The sequence below is a fragment of the Pseudopipra pipra genome, chromosome 2, assembly GCF_036250125.1.
Source record: "Pseudopipra pipra isolate bDixPip1 chromosome 2, bDixPip1.hap1, whole genome shotgun sequence".
NCBI lineage: Eukaryota > Metazoa > Chordata > Aves > Passeriformes > Pipridae > Pseudopipra > Pseudopipra pipra.
In genome coordinates, this window is record NC_087550.1 from 111,984,862 (window position 1) to 112,001,552 (window position 16,691).

A 16,691-nucleotide genomic window follows, 5' to 3' on the forward strand; every position below is an offset into this window, starting at 1 on the left:
CATTAGCTGGCCACACAAATCTTAATTGACTATGAAGTATTTTACTAAGTCATTTCTCAGCATCCCAGTTCAGTCTGAACCCCTAAGACAAAAATAACACGGAAGTACAAATAGATTACAGACTGCTGATCAATTTATTGAATTTTATACTAAGATACAAGAGAAGTAAATTCCACTTTCTTGTAAGAGCAATATTTTGACATTGATTATACTTATTTTGGATCCAACAGAGGAAAACATTTGTTATTTTTTCTGAGACAAACGCACTGAAAGCTTGCAAAGGTCAGTGCTGGTTTATTTCTGACTAACAATACCAGCCATGATAGAGTAATTCAGAAAAGGCAAATTCAGTACCACCTTAGTTAAACTTAAAACTCATAAGGGCATTTCAGTGAACCTCTTTTTATCCTACATTTGGTGTCATTCCCTGGAATATGACCAGCATCACCTCAAGGTCACTAAGATCAATAAATGTTTTAAGAGAAATCTTGACTCTAATTTGTGCTTTCATTACCTTTGTGACTTCTTAGGGGGAAGGGGAAGTGCTATTCTGAAAAGAACAGGTTCTTTACGGTCATTATGATAATTTTTAATGTTCATGTTTCTAATTTTTGGCAAAGACTCTGCTCTGATGTAAGGTGACTAACAGCACTGCTGGTGTCAAGCGCTAAGGCAGGCAAACTGTGTGACTCAGTGCTGTCAACCTTCTCCAAAATGTCCCCCTACATCAAGACAGGAAAGTCTAGACTACCTTGCTTTCAGGAATTTATTTGATGCAAAGTCTTTGAAGTAGTTTTGCTCTTAAAGCATTGCCTGCTCCTTCTCCTTCCCTGGCCATCCTCTTCCTTTGGCTTATTCCTTTGTAGCAGGCTGTGCTTACTCACAGTGACATCATTAACATGTATTTGCACTGAGAACTGCATTAAGGAATGCACCTGCCCTAAAGAAATAAAATCCATGTGTTTTGCTGGGCTGTTCTTCAGTTAATCCAGCTTACAGCATGGCCTGCACAGTTACACTGCCACAACTGAAGGGGGGAGCAAGGCCTGGGGAATGTATGTGGGAGCAATTGATAATACTTTGAAACCAGTATTAGGTTTATTTAGGTCATAAACCCCAGTTTATTCCCAACAGTTTTTGTTAAGATCATAATTAGTAAATAATACATAATATATAATTATGTAAATTAATAATTAGCAAACTAATCACAGCAATGAAGTGGAAACATTACAACAACCAGAATGTTAAACCAGCAAAGAGAAGGAAACAAGTTTAAGCTCTCAATCTCTGCTTGCTTTCAGGTTAATGAGTAATTTTATATTAACTGTGAACATCTTAAATACAGCGGTGAATTAAGGAGTATAAGTGACAATTACTGTTATTTGACTTTTTTAGAATTAATTTTCAAATGACTTTTAAGGAACCATAAATTTTGTAGTAGTGATACCTAAATGAGCTCTGATACTGCATGTAGACTGTGCAAGTAAAGAGAAATGTGGAAATATGGATTTATATTGTTTAACTGGTGTCCTCAAGAATGCAACTGAAAAAAAAATCCCAGAAATTAATGCAATATATATAAAATACTTCCATTTCACTGCTTGGACAGGTATATCTTTTGATTCCAATAAAAATCTCTGCATGTCTCCCAAGAGACCACAACAACAAAAATATCACAAAATGTGATAGCAATGCAAAAGCAATAGAAAATAGTTGAAAAGCAGTTGTAGCACACTGAGTATTTTACACTAAAAGAAGAAAACTAAATTCTGCTCATGAATGAAGGAGTCTTCCTTCTTTACTACTAAAACTAAAGAATTTTGCTTGAAAAGAGTCTCATACTCCATGCTTTACTTTCAAAATTTTCTAAAGCAATTAATTGTTTTTTTCAGCAGTCTGAACAGAAAACCAAAAGTCAGTATATTCAGGCAGAAATCACTGCAAGGAGGATAAACTTCAACAGCTTGTTCTATTTGGTAACTGTAAATAATACACTGACTATGCAAAGGCTCTTACTGCACTTCCAGCTGTAATGCTTCAAGAAAAATACCCTTTAGTGATGTTTTCATGTATATAATCTGTAACTATAAATGCTCAGTAACAAGGATGCTACTGTAAAGTCTTCTGTAGAGCATAGTACATTATATAGATTGCAAAAATCATATCCTGTTGGCTTCTAGCTCCTTTAAACATAACCCCCCAAACAATGTAAGCCTATATTAGGATATATTATGATGCACTGATTTTGTGGCAGCTTGCCTCTCACTGATTAAGCTCTATTAAGCAAAGAACAAGCAGAGTAATGTTGGCATAATTAGAATTTTACTTATATTTTCCTAAGTAAGGCTTATATTAATGTCAAGGTTTAAACTGAAAAACATGTAATCTGTTAAAGCTACCTGCATTTTTTTTCATACCTGCATTGTGCTTTGCCAAATATTTGTCTTTGTACTGCTTTTTTTTCTTTCCAAACCAAGTACAGCTGGCCTGTTGCTCCTGTTTGGTCTTCTCCATGGCAATACAAGCAACTCGCCTGACATATGGAGGAGAAAAAAAGATTTGTTGTAATCAAGGATTTTTAAAAAGCTGCACAGAATGGTTAGAAAAATGAGACTTTTTTTATGCAACAAAAGCACAGTAAAACTTTCAAAAACATTTTTCATGATGACTTAAAAGAACATATTGGAATGGGCTATCCAGGGAGGTGGTGGAGTCACTGCCCCTGGAGGTATTTAAGAAGAGACTGGATGTGGCACTTAGTGCCATGGTCTAGTTGACAAGGTGGTGTTAGACCAAAGGTTGGACTTCATCTCAGAGGTCTTTTCCAACCTAGTTGGTTCTGTGATTCTGTGATATATAGCTTTGCTAGTCCAGGGGGCACAGGTGCTGTTAACCCTTCACAGCACCCCAATTCTTTTATGTAGCAAATTCTGTATGAAATATTTCAGGCTAGATTATTCATATTGATAAACTTTATTGAGTTATGGACACAACTTTCAGGGCCCAGGACTTGCTTGCCAGAATTTGTGCTGATGCTTTTAACAGTTTTACTGAACAGCTTCTCCAAGAGGTTGTTCAAAGGCTCTGCACTGTTTTTGTGGCACTCAGTGCTATTGCTGTTCACTGAATATGCCATTTGGGGATCTTTGCACTGTGATTTCGTTCTGATTTTTGACTTTCACATGAAAAATGAAGAGGAAAGAAAATCCCCAAACTTCCTCAATGACCTTTCTGCTTGACATCCTGCTAAAACCTTATTCCTGCAGCACTTGCATATAAGGAGTACTAATGAAAACACTGTTTAGAAGCTGAAAGAGAAGTTCATTTGACTCCCTTATGTAAACAATGTTCTATAGTATACCAGAAAGCACAATGTTTTCTAACACAGGTGTTTATTTTTCTAATGTAACCACACCTATGATATTGCATGTAACTCTACTGCTATGCATATACAAAAAAATCAATAGCACACAAACAGAGGCAACAGACTTTTTTTAAAAAAAGAAAAAACAATTCAAAAACCAGCCACACAAAAATGAAAAGCATGAAAGACAGAAATAAAATCAAAGCTAAATTCATTTTTTTAATAGAAAATTTAAGTCATACCATTCTTGAAGTTCAGGAGAAGGAATAAGACCTGCAGTACCATTTTTGGAGTTCTCAAGTTTACCCTGCCACCAGTTATGATCGTCTTTGCTAATGATTTGGATAATATCACCAACTCGGAATCTGATGCCAGCTTCTTTGCAAGGAATGAGGTCATCCTTTGCTGGATCATATTCAAATTGTGCTCTTACATATATCTATGAAAAAAAGAGTTTATAAAAGACACTGCAATATTATTACTGGCACGGTATTAAGAGTAACAGGTGATAATCTGATCAGTGAATGCAGCTACACATACTGGTTGCAACAAGCAAAGGAAGAAACAGAATGGCAAAAGCATAAGTGGTAGTTGGAAATGAAACAGAACAGCCCCCCCAGCAAACCATGGAGACATCTGATGTTATTTTGAAAGCTCATAGCCTTTACATATGTAAAATCTGAACAGCAAAAAGGTAATGAACTGATAGAGTCCCTCAAATCAACATCAACTATCACAAAGCAGTACAGACTATAAGCCAGCACTTTACAACTTGTACAACTGTACTTTCCAACCGAAGTCCCACTGTATGTTTTAAAAATTTGTATGACAGGACATTTTATTGGACAGTATAAAGGACCTAGGCCACGTTAGTCATCTTTAGTATTTAGGCTAAAAATTTTTAAGATTTAAGACATAAAGAAATATATTTTAAAAATATTAAATAGGAATTTAATATTGCACTTATAGTTATTTGGGAGGAATCTGAGAATTCTCTGCATGGGTTTTTCAGTAGAAGTCTACTCCTTTATAAATGAACTTGATGATTTGAGCAAGTTATTCTCTAAGGAACATTAACAGAAAGAATTCAGATTCTGACTTCATAATTTAAAATAATATACCAATCCTTTCTTTGTGTGTTAGTGAGGTCTCAACCCTAGAAAATAAAAATGAAAGTGATCTCCAGTTTTGGTTGCTAATTACAGCCTTGATGCAGTCAAAGCATCTTAAAATCGAAATTAAATGTCATGCTGTAAGCGGGTAATTTCCACAGTATATGAACTTCAAACATCACCCTGCAGAATTTCAGGCAGCTTTGTATACACATACTGCTGATTTCCTTACTAAAAACTGACTAGATTTAAAAACCTCCAACAATTACAGTGTTGTAAAGTAATACTCTTTGTATAAACCGTAACAATTACTTTTCAGCTTTGCTCAAATTTAGCTCCAAAAATAGCTGCTCCAAATGCAGCTTTAGAACTATTCATGGCACTTAAAAAAGTCCTATAGTAATACAATCTGCAACCCAGCATATGAATAAATTAACTTAAAATGGCTAATCATGTCTATCTTGTATCTGATGTATTTTTATTGGTTTACAGTGAGAGCATCAGATGATAATACCACTGTAGAACTCGACTTTTAATATTCTAAATCTGACCCTTGTTCTGCTGTGCATTGAGTGTGTGAGTTTAGACAAATGACCCAATTTCTTTTAATTACCTGAAAAACAGGATATTTTGAAACCAATCACGTTTATTTAGTAATCTGTTTTCCATGAAGCAATCAATATTGAGCCAATCCTTTATTCTGCCTCAACCTTATCTAAATATAGGGTCTAGAATCATCAGCAGTACTTTTAGCATCTTGAAGCTACCTTGCTTTTCAGTCCCTGCTCCAGTTTGAGCCCTTATCCACCATACAGTGGCAGTTCATGGAACATTACAGACTTCTTGCAGATAAAAATCAATCTGCTATGCAAGCCCTTAGTGTCCTCAAGGATGACAAACTGCCAGAAAAATATGCTGGTTCAATGGGAAAAGACTCTTAAAAGAATCAGGAATTATAAATGGTGTGAGTACGAGAAAAACCATTGCTTTGATATTGCCTTGAACAAAGTCTCTTCTCCTGGGAAAAATACCCTACGAGAAGCAAAGGAAAACCTAACCCAACAGCTCGGAATGTCTTTCATGGAGCCCTTCCAGGTCTATATTCAGACAGCTGGAAACTTCAGAAGACAACAGAAAGTTGAAAGAATCACATAGCTGTAAACTCTAAAAACGGGAAACGAAGTGAGAGCAATCCACTCTTGTAACAGATATTCCAGCCATCTCAGCCAGACAGCAGCATAAAAAAGATTTTCAAAGATAAGAGATAACGTCGTTAATTGACTTTTTGAATGGAATTGCAAGAGCTATTATCAAAATTCTTGGTAGAGAAAGAGGCTGAGTACACAGAGATTCTGGAAAGACTATACATAACTGGAGCAGTTACTGAAGATGAATCACAAATCACTTGACAGTATGTGTTCGTTTGGAGGCTGCAGTAAGAAAAAAAAAAATCTTAAAATTGTGAAGAGAATGATAGGGAATCCTCTGCAGAGCCTCTAAGGGCTTTCTTGGAATTCTCTGGAGAGGGAAGATCTTTGGTCTGTGATGCACCACCATCAGGTCAAGGTAGCAAAGTTGAGGGAGGTTATTGAACCTGGGTCTTAGGACTAAAAATTTAAGAAGCTATTCTTCAGACTTATCAAACCTTAACAGAAACTGTCCTTAATGTTTTTCTTTGAAGAGCTTGGATAATATTAATAATTATAGACCAACTCAAGCTTTAGCATCTTTGTCAGTACAATGTTTTAGAGTATTAGACACTTGTCCTACTAGTCCCCATTTCAGTTAAAATACAAATTTGAGCTTTCCTCCAAGATAAAAACCTGCACAGGTCACCGCACAACAGTAAGTCTATTAATGCACTCTGAACTAAAACAACATCCCCAGTTAAACTTACAATGAATTTGTAACTTTCACACACAAGGACACATGAAAAAAAATGCTACTTTGAATTAGCCATGAACAAATGAGTTAAAAAGAAAAATGAAAAAAACGGAACAAATTTTCTAAGCTTAAATGTTTTAGTTCAGCACATACAGAATATGAGTGGGGAAATGATAAGCAGGGATGTTTACTAGCAACTAAGTTTACAAAAATGCCTATGGAGGATTATCTATTCACCTGTCGTCCTTTTGGTTGTGTTGTCGATGGCAAGTCCTGCAGAATAAAGTCAACCCAGGAGAAGAAATTTTCATTTTACTTTTTAAGGGTACACAACACCATTTGTTAGTGATTTATACTACATAACAGTAAAATGGTAAGTTAGACAAAAGTATAAAGCATTGCCCCATGTTTAGGAATATTTTTTTTCTTTAAGAAATCAAACCCAGGCTGTTTAGCAGCAAGCTGAAGAAAGCAGGTAAAAAGTTTAAGCAGATAAAGAATGTGCTTTTTAATAAATAATTCAGCATCTTCAACACAAAAGCACCACCAAGTGAAAGAGGCTCTTTATGTGAATGCCTTTTCCACTTAATACTTATTAAGTCTTGCTTTTAAAAGAGAAAGAGGCCATTATAAATATTAAAAACCTTATTATTAAAAATGTATAATGTGATTAATTGTGCTGAGAATTAAGATTATAACTACTAATCATTTTACAAATTTAATTTAATTCACAAAAATTTCTTAAATTTTTCATCCACACAATTATTTTCCATTCTACTAATTAGCAAGCACTTTACCTTGTGGCAAATAATTTCTAAGTTGTAGGGGTTTTTTTAGTAGTTAAAGGAGTAGTTACTTAGTTTTGGTTTTTTTTGGTTTGTTTGTTTTTAGCTAGTCCTGTGAACTCATGATACCGACAGCACTCACTGAAGGAACTTGTGTGTAGTTACTACATTGGTCCAAACAATGACAAATGGTAAACAACACAAATTTTAACATTGATATACTTTAGGAAAAAAACCCAGGAGGTCGACAGCACCTTTCTACCTGAATACGAACAAAACAGAAGTACTTTGTGTTAAAGATGTGATGGTAATAGCTTGGTTTGTAGTGCAGTTTAAAGCCACTTCCTTTTGCTTTCCATATCCAGGCCAGGCTCATGTTTCACACAGTATGTGCACGTACCACGACAGCAGAGAGCACACCAATTCCTTAACTCAGATAGCGGAAACCAGTACACGTTCCAGAGGGCTCTCAAAACACAAAACTTAAAAAAAAAAAAAAAGGAATCTAAAGTGTCTCGGGATACCAACTGCACAGTCATGTTTTCTTCAAACACTGCTTCCCAAGATCAGGGTGGAAATAAAACTTCCACTTTAAACCTCTGCTTAGTTTTGAGGAAGCTGCTGACAGTGATTTAAGGATGACTGAAGTGTCACAGTACAGTTATTGACATTTAATTCACTTTTAATGAGAAGAATATGTTGGAAAAAACCCTTGGAAAAAAAAAAAAAAAGAAAATGGGGAGTTACATATGTAATAACCTCAGTTCTACCATCAGGACAAAATTTTCCACTGACCACACGATAAGTATAACAGTAATGGCAGATGAGCACCAACAAAACTTTCACAGTTTCTCTGTGTGGAACTGGAAATCTTACCGAAACAGAATTGTTAGTGCTGCTATGACCATTAGCTGGGGACTGTCTGGATGTAGAGGGGGAATCTCTCTGAAATAAGACACAAGGTTCATTAACAACACAACACTATCACAGGAACACAGAAATATTTCAAAGAACAGTTACATCCACAGCCTTATAACCATTTTCTCAGCTGCTTCATTTGTGAAAGTTTCCACCCTACAAACTCTGTAAATCTGAAAAGACTTTCCATAATTTAAAGATTCAGGTTTGACATTTTGATGTATCTGAGGTAATAACTATTTTCATGTTGCCTTAGCAATCAAACAGCTTTTTAATTAGTGACATCTGGGACTTTTGAGATCTCATGTGGCTGACAGCGCTCCTGGCCCTTAGTCATACACCAGTCTTTGTTAAAGATAAGTATCTAAAAGTTATATGCTGAATAATACTTGGAACAGAATGAAGCACATATTCCATTTTAAAGATGTTTCTAACTATTTTTTCATCTGTGAGGTGGTTGTCAGTGTTGATCAGTCTCTGCTAAGCAAAACGCATTTCTCTGCAGTGCCCCAAAGACACTAAAATAACACCTGGGAAGGAAGCTGGATCCTCTCTTTCCCCTTTTCATCCACTTTACATCACACTGATGATTTTTTCCTCCAACATTCTTATGGGCTTAAAAGCATTAAACTTTGCCAAAATACAACACTTTAAAAAGCCAATTCTCTTGACTCAGACTACCAGTGTGTTCCTACACTTCAGTGAGGGGACAGCAGACACAGGGTGCATACTGGGAAATTCTACAGGAAGGATAACAGGAATTTCTGACTGCGTTTTTCAAAGGAAAGGAAACTTGTAGAGCAATTTTTTTTCACATGCCATTTTGACTGTATAGTACTTAATCCCACAAGGTCAGAGCCATCTCTTCCAGAAATAAAATAATTCACTCATATGTTGTGAAAAAAAATAAAAATCCATTTTACCCTCAGAGGAATTTTAGAATATAATATTCCATGTCAAAGGTCGGTTTAGGAATGTCTGGTCATTCTGCATAACGTCAGGGATAGCAAACAAAAAGGGCTAAAACAGTTCTCAAAGCAAACAAAGTTAGCCCTGGCACATTTTCTCAATACAAGTGCCCTTGGTGAACAAATTAAAAAACAGACCTGGAGCTAAACTGTTCATGCAACATTAATCAGGGAAAGTTCCTCTACTAATATTCTCAAACTTATACTAATTATGTGATAGCACTCACAGCTATTTTAAAGCATCAAGGAAAGTTAAAATGACAGGCAATACTTTATCCCTCTTGCTGCCTGTACATGTGATGTGCAACAAACTCATGTAGAACTTCTGCACCTTTCTGTGGACTCCTTAGATAAGATTTAACAGAAAGTTCCATATGTATCTGTGTAGATCCTTGCTTTGATTTGAACACAGCTGAGGACAGACCTGACAATTACATGGCTGTAAAATCATTGTGGTTCAAAGTATGTGGGTCTGTACACTACTGCTACAGGCACAAGAACAAAATTTGCCTCCCATAACTATTTGCAACTGGGAGAAATCAGTCTTCATTCTAATTAAAATATCACTCCAGCATGACAAGTTTAAAATATTCAAAAGAGAGCAAACAAGCTATTCATTACTGAAAAAAATATATATAAAAAAGGAAAAGCCTAAAGGAACCATATTTCCCTTTTTTGAGTGTATGGGATTATCAGCATCACCTTTATAACAGAGTAGCTAGGAGATACTTTTTTCAAAAAAAGCAGTGACTTTCTTGCTTTATAAAGAGATTTTCTGCTTACTCTGCAATTTAGTTTCTTCTATTTTCTCACTTTAAAAAAGAGATGAAAAATTAATTTAAGCTTTTCTTAAAAAAAATATGGTTTGTTATGGTTTGTTGTCAGTGGTGGTTTAGCAAGGAAGCAAGGGAAAGCTTTGGAAAGTTATGCAAACACCCAAGTCATTTAAGGAAAAACAAATTTAGAGAATGCCACTATTTCTGGACTGTCTTGAAGGTTTCTCCCTTTGAAGGAAATTTTCTTGGTCTGAGAATGTTTTGATTTGTATTCCTTCAACAATTCTCAACAGAAGACAGCACATTATTCAAAGCAAATTTTCACCATAACATACTGAGAAAAATACACATTTTCGGTGCCACTGATTTCAGTACTGTCAGAAATTAATCTATCCAAGAAACACACGTACAGTTTTTACATAATTAGGCCGTTCTGCCACAATTCAAAGGCACTTAGATTCTTAATCTCCTATGGATCAGGAAATTAAGATTTTCTTTCAAAGACTATCAGACTCAAAGGTAAGGAGAAAAACTATATTATGCACAGTCTAAGGAGATAAATCAATGAGTAGAGAGATCCTTGCAAAGTGCTTCGAACTGGCCTGGAAAACTTCAGCTTTGGTTGTGAAGTTGTTTCTCCACTAAATCAGTAAAAGCCCTAGTTTTCCTGGGGATAGGAGCAGGAAAACACTGGGAGGATCCAGTGATTCTGAGTAGTGTGGAAAGGTTATCATCATGTTTCAGTAAACTTGACTATCTAGACTTGTACTTGTCTGGCCCCAAGCCAAGGAACAAACAGAAGTCTTTGGGATCCTCACTATTCATTGAAGCACCACAGCTGGAGCCTTAGAGGAAGCAACCACCATTATTTCCAAATGATGGCAAAACCAGTTTCCTGTTGATTCCTCGTTCTTGGGTGTTGATCATGAATGATAAATCAATGCATTTGAGATGCAAACCTATAGCAAAAATCAATTATGTCTACTAGATACGGCCTGATCAAATTAGATGCTGACAGGAACAGCTGGATCAATGACATTGTGGCCAGATCTACAACAAAACCCCCCAAAATAAAAAACACACAAAAACCAGAGAGACTTTCCAAAAAATCTGAAAACACTTTTACATTTCAGTCCTGCTCAAGAAATGTTTCTGGCAGTATTGTTAATAAAAATATAAAAAAAGGTTTTATATAAAATATAAAAAAAGACTATAAAAATTTGAGTACTAATGGAAACCATGTAAGACTAAAAAAAAAATAAATCCATGGTGATTACCACCAGACTTTAAAAATCTCATATATGTAAAAGCTTTTCTTCTTAATGAAACAACTTAAGTGTTTCACAGAGACAAGCTGAAACATAAAGGATGTTTATAAGGAAATTTTTTGAAAAAAAAAAAAAAAAAAAAAAAAAAAGTACTTCCCTTACCATTCTCACAAATCTGACACTATAAAAAGTTTCTTGGGGTATCTTGTCAGTAGAAGGTAAGAGTGCAAGTGTAGCTAGAGCAAAATGCTTACTCAGTGGGATAAAACTGAAACATATAAACAGCTTAGGCAGCCATCAGCCATAGGAAGAATCTTGCAATAGTTACTTAAGTTTATGTTTATGTAAGCCTGCAACTTTCTGGGTATCTGATGAAGAAAAGCCAACATCCTGACCCCGTGTTATACAGGTATCTGTGTTAACTCAGGTCATGTGCCACACCAAAAACTAAATAGGTCATCTCACACTAGATCAGCTGATCAAATTTTTACACAAGGGAATCCAAAAGTATTATGTTTCCAAGCAAAGTCTACTCCATGAAATAGAAGGCCTGGTAACTGAATGGAAGGCATGGGAGCAGGAAAAGCCACGAATGCCTAAGAAACTTGAAATTATTCAGTTGAGATTTTGAAAACTGTCTAGCAACCCTGAAGTACCATTACAGAGCACAGAGAAAAGACTTCCCTAAATATGTAGAACTGTCTTAATGGTTAGAAAACATCTCTACAAACACTTATTTAAATTTTAAATGACTACAAAAGAAGAAAAATATTGCAAGTGAAATTCAAATCTCATTCAAAAAAAAAACCATCTCAATCTCCCCACCTTTGTATGTAAGGGCCTGAGACAGATTCTAAACAAAGGGCATATCACCCCTGATTCTACTAATATTTAGTTTTTCCTTATTCTAGATTACCAAAAATGTTTTGCCACCCAATGACACGATCACGGTAGGAGCCTCAACCCCTCCTAGTTTCCATTCTGTTTTATATTCCTCTGCTGACAAAACTATACTACTACATGAGCACCAGTCCATGACTGAGGGGAGAGGGGAACTAAACATTAATATATACTGAAATGTTGCCAAAAAAAACCTTAACTAGTAAGATTATACTCGTGAAGACCAAATATCTGTCAATTTATCCTGCTAGAGGGTACAATAAGCAAGCTTTCTGTGTCTTAGTAATGTTGTTCAACATCGATTATTAGCCTCTACTGACAGTTAAGAATCTGATTTGTCATCTGAATCACAATCCTGATAAATTCTGTGAAAAAAATACCAAAGGCTTAGCGGTTCTTTAGCAGGACGATTTAAAAATTGTGGCTTTTTGTGTACACTTCCAGCAGTTGAAAATCTAGCCAAAGTCATAGTGTGGCCAAGCAGAGGGAACAGAGTCAGCCTCCTCTGATTAAATAAATGCTAAATGCCACAAAGTCTCATAATTAGACATGCTTTTTTTCTTTTTTTTCCCCTGTCTTTGATCACACTCTTCTAGTTTAGCTAGGTTTTTTTTCGCTTCTAGTTTTTTTTCAAAAAAAGGTAAGAGTCTGTTTTCCACTCTTCTGTGAAATAGTCATGAAGAACCTAAGGACACAAAGCTAAAGAAAAGAGATTATCTGCTATTATTAAAATGACACCTAATGGTATTAATTTAAAGCTGTATGCTGAGTTTTTCCAAATAATCATCTTCCCAGTAGGTCTACAGTTTCACTACTTTCTCTGTTCCAATGTTGGGAAGTGAGATATCTTCTATTATTACCTCTATTTACAGCACAGAAGTCACTACAGAAATTTGTAACACACTGTAGAATTTCTATTTAATTTCTTTTAAAGACTTTGCATTTCAGGGAAAACTTTTGCTTTCATATTTATACCTTTTAAGAAAATTGGCCTCACATGAGAAAATCTGTCAAACCTTCTACCTCTAAAACCTTTTAGTTTTTGTTGAATTCTATTAGAAGTACAGATTAGAAGTACAGAAGGCAAACAAAAAGCAGTAATTTTTTTTCTTGCAAACAGACTGTTCTGACAACCACAGTAGCAGTTTCTGTGTATTCTAGCATCTGCTGAGACACAAAAACAATTAGGGTGAAATCACAGCTCTAATTAAGATAAGGTGCTTGACTTCAACAGGGGTTGTGATTTCACTCTCGGAATTCTAATTTGGGAACTGTTTGCGCAGTTAAACATGTGGCACAGAGAGACTGGCATCATCTACACAGTGCAGATGCCATCTGTATGCTTAAATTGGAACAGTGGCTCTCAAGTAGCCATCTTCTACAATTTAATTCCCTTCAGTTGCAATCTGGAACATAACTTCGTGAGCAGAAGGGAATTAAACACTGCTGTGCAAAAACCACAACACCAACTTTCCAGTTCAACAAGAACTAACTCCAAATCTGTTTTCCTTCTGTAATGACATATACCATCTTTTCATGAAAACATAATATTAAGCCACATGTAACTGTTACACACAACCACCACAAATTTACCTCAAGGGGGTTATACAGAAATGGGTTCTTCAATTAACCCTTAACAGCCCAAAGCAGCAATATAATATTTAAAGCCTAAAAACCAGGAGGAGTGTTCCTCAGCTTAGGAACTTTAACCGACTTCCTGAAGAACAAGTTTAAATGGTCATTTTTTTAAAGGGGCTTCCTAAGTGCACGAGTTGAGGATCCCCTTTCCTATTTTTTTTTTTAAATAGGCTGTAAAGAGTTAGTTAAGGTGCTGATGAGATGAATATGAAGGCGGGGCTGAGTAGGTAGGTGGGACCTACTCGTGTTCCGTTATCTTTGTTGTAAAATTGGTGTGCGTGATCTAACAGGACAGGCAGAAACAATTTCCCAGAAAGCAGTAACATTCAGCCATCAGCAGGCAGTTAGTTACAGGACTGAGGGAGAAACAGGATGGCTCATTAAATTCATTACCTCACAGGATGAAGACTGCGTGCGATAACTTGGCACAATCTTAAAGGTAATACTTCCACGCATTTCCCTCTGCAAAGAGAGAAGCACTTGTAAGACACTGAAGAGAAAATCTCCAAATCACTATTGATGGAAAGGAAAACATCACTGTTCGAGAACAGCAGCATGTTTTCCTAAAGTAAATATTCAGAAAAGCTAAAATGCTACGGTTAAGTTGTCACTTCACCTATGAACAAACATTTAAATCATCTCTCATTAATCTAAAGGATAAACATACATTATCAGTTTGTTTGCCTGACCAGGTTTCAATGCCTAGAACCGAGATTCAGAGATGTGTAGGTTTCTTCCATGTCAGTCTTTTCTTTGTACCTATATTCCCTGTGATTCGCAGACACTCTGCTACTAAAGTGACATTTTCTTCCCTTTCATACATGTTAAACAGCAAAACTGTATTCACAATTTCTGGAAAGCGTCATGTTACAGTAGTAAAGGTAGAAATGTCAAAAATAGACTTTCATCAAAACAGAACACGGAGTCTGCTAGTTTGCATTTACTATAGTATAAGAATATTCACAACAAGTAGCAACTGCAGAATGGCAGTAGATTGTGGCAATGTATTTTCTTAAATAGCAATCTGAATATTAGTGCCACTACATGGCTGACAACTGCAGGACTTGGTCTGGGCAGAAATCACTTCAAGTAATTTCAGAGTTTTAACACCTTCTCTCTTTGGCTGGCTTGCTGTGACCCCAAAAAATGCTATTTGCCTGGACTCCCTTCAAGCTTGTCTATATGGCTCTGGAACACAACAAAAGGATTAGTGATACCATCCATGATCCCAAGGTTAAGGTTGCAGGCAGAAAAATGTACAGGTGTTATGGAATATCAAAATGACTCTACCAACAAGGGCCAAGATGGAGTTTTCCTGGCAAAAAACAGGCTGTCTGAGCTCAAAATATTGTTTTTTTTTCTTTTGTAACACCAATAACCATGAGCACAATAGTTATAAACTGAAAGAAAGGGGGGTTCCAGCTACATGTAAAGAACACATTTTTCCCTATGATGATAATTAAGCACTGCAACAGGTTGCCCCAAAGAAGCATCTGACCTGTCAAATGTCTGTCCTTGGATATTTCCCAGGCTTAACCAGGCAAAGCCCCTGAGCAACCTGGGCTGTATTTAATGTTGACCCTGCTTTGTGCAGGAGCCTGGACTGGAGACCTCCTGAGGTTACTTCCAATATTAATGATTCTGTGATTTATTGCCTCTGTATTTGTGTAGCAATGATACCAATAGTCAAGAAAAGCTTCTTTCCTCTCATAGTCTACTCAGTGACCACACCTGGTGTAGACTCAACAATTAAAATAAGGGCATGACTGAGAAACCTGATCTAGCTGAAGATGTCCCTGCTCATTGCAGGGAGGTTGGGCTACATGATCTTTAAAGGTCCCTTCCAACCCAAACTATTCTGTGATTCTATGATCTTTATAGACTAACTTGGGATGAGTAATAGGAGCAAAGCAGTAGTTTTGCTGTTATGATTACAAGAGACAAGAGAAGAAACTTCTGCATTTCAATGAACAAAACTCAGATATTAGGGAAAAACTTTGTAAAATGTATAAGAGTTACACATGAAAGTGAATTGCCTGGAGAGTTTGGGCAACCTCCACTAGTCAGGTTTTTTTAAGAGCTGCCTAGACATACATCTGTCAGGAATGGCTGGGTGTCAATGACCTTTTTTGTGGGACTAAATGGAATAAATAAAACTACACCTGAACTAGCCCAGTGTAGAAGGTTCAAAAAAGCCACTACTGAAAACAGGGGAGAGCCTGTAGAAGGCTTTAAGAGCTGAACACGTGAACTCTTTCGTTGCATGCCTATGCAGTCTATCAAGAACAAAAGAAAAAGGGGAAGTCAGAACACAATTATGTAAAAGTTTTGTCTAAATAAGACAGGCACTTTTATAGAGAACATGAGAAATATTTCAGGCACTTACAAGCATTTTTTGTAGTTGTTCTACAGTTTGATTTGCCACACTGATTCCGTTTATTTCTCTGATTTCATCCCCTACATGTAGCGTACCTGCAGAGTCAACAAAACACACAATCACCTCAAACATGCTTTTACAATTTGAGATAACTGTAAGACAGTTCTAATATTCACAGAAAGGCAAAAATACAAAACAACATCAGAATAATTTTTTGGTTAGATTCAGAAAAGGACTTTGTATTAGCTGCCAAAGATTACAAATCTGTCTTTCAGAGTGCAGTGAATACACCCACAAGAGATGTGCAGGCACCCTATAGAGTCCATGGGTAAAACATCAGAGCCTTACAAGGACACTGCAAAAACCCACACATCAAAAAGAAGGTCACCAACAACCTGTCAGCTGGAAATGTTCAACAGAGATATTCAAACAATATTTTATCAGTTGACTACTTAATGAAGTTTGGCTTCTGCACGTAGTCTTGATTTTATCTGTCAGACCTCTGTATTTTTTCATTTCTCTGATTTTGATTTGCCATAGTTACAGCATGCATTTTCTATATGGACACTTGACTTAAGCCTGAATACAAATGATTGGTGTCAGATGATGAAATAAACACCTGCTTGGCTTAGGCAAGTCATAAACTGACCTGCTGAAGCCGGAATGGGAATGGGATGCTACTATATGGCTCTAAGGCACCA

At 36.2% G+C, this 16,691-nt stretch overlaps 1 protein-coding gene across 13 annotated transcripts in view; it reads right to left on the reverse strand.

Moving 5' to 3' along the window:
* The window catches only part of CASK (calcium/calmodulin dependent serine protein kinase), a 203,427-nt gene that overhangs the window by 16,770 nt on the left and 169,966 nt on the right, over positions 1-16,691 (reverse strand). For 6 of the 13 annotated variants that reach the window (XM_064646902.1, XM_064646900.1, XM_064646899.1 and 3 more), the window contains 6 exons: positions 16,000-16,085; positions 14,007-14,075; positions 8,022-8,090; positions 6,598-6,633; positions 3,607-3,803; positions 2,418-2,533 (listed from right to left, as the gene is read on the reverse strand). In XM_064646902.1, coding sequence (XP_064502972.1) covers positions 2,418-2,533; positions 3,607-3,803; positions 6,598-6,633; positions 8,022-8,090; positions 14,007-14,075; positions 16,000-16,085 — 573 coding nt within the window. The remainder of the gene's footprint in view (positions 1-2,417; positions 2,534-3,606; positions 3,804-6,597; positions 6,634-8,021; positions 8,091-14,006; positions 14,076-15,999; positions 16,086-16,691) is intronic. The other 7 variants (XM_064646909.1, XM_064646908.1, XM_064646906.1 and 4 more) reach the window with 3 other exon arrangements.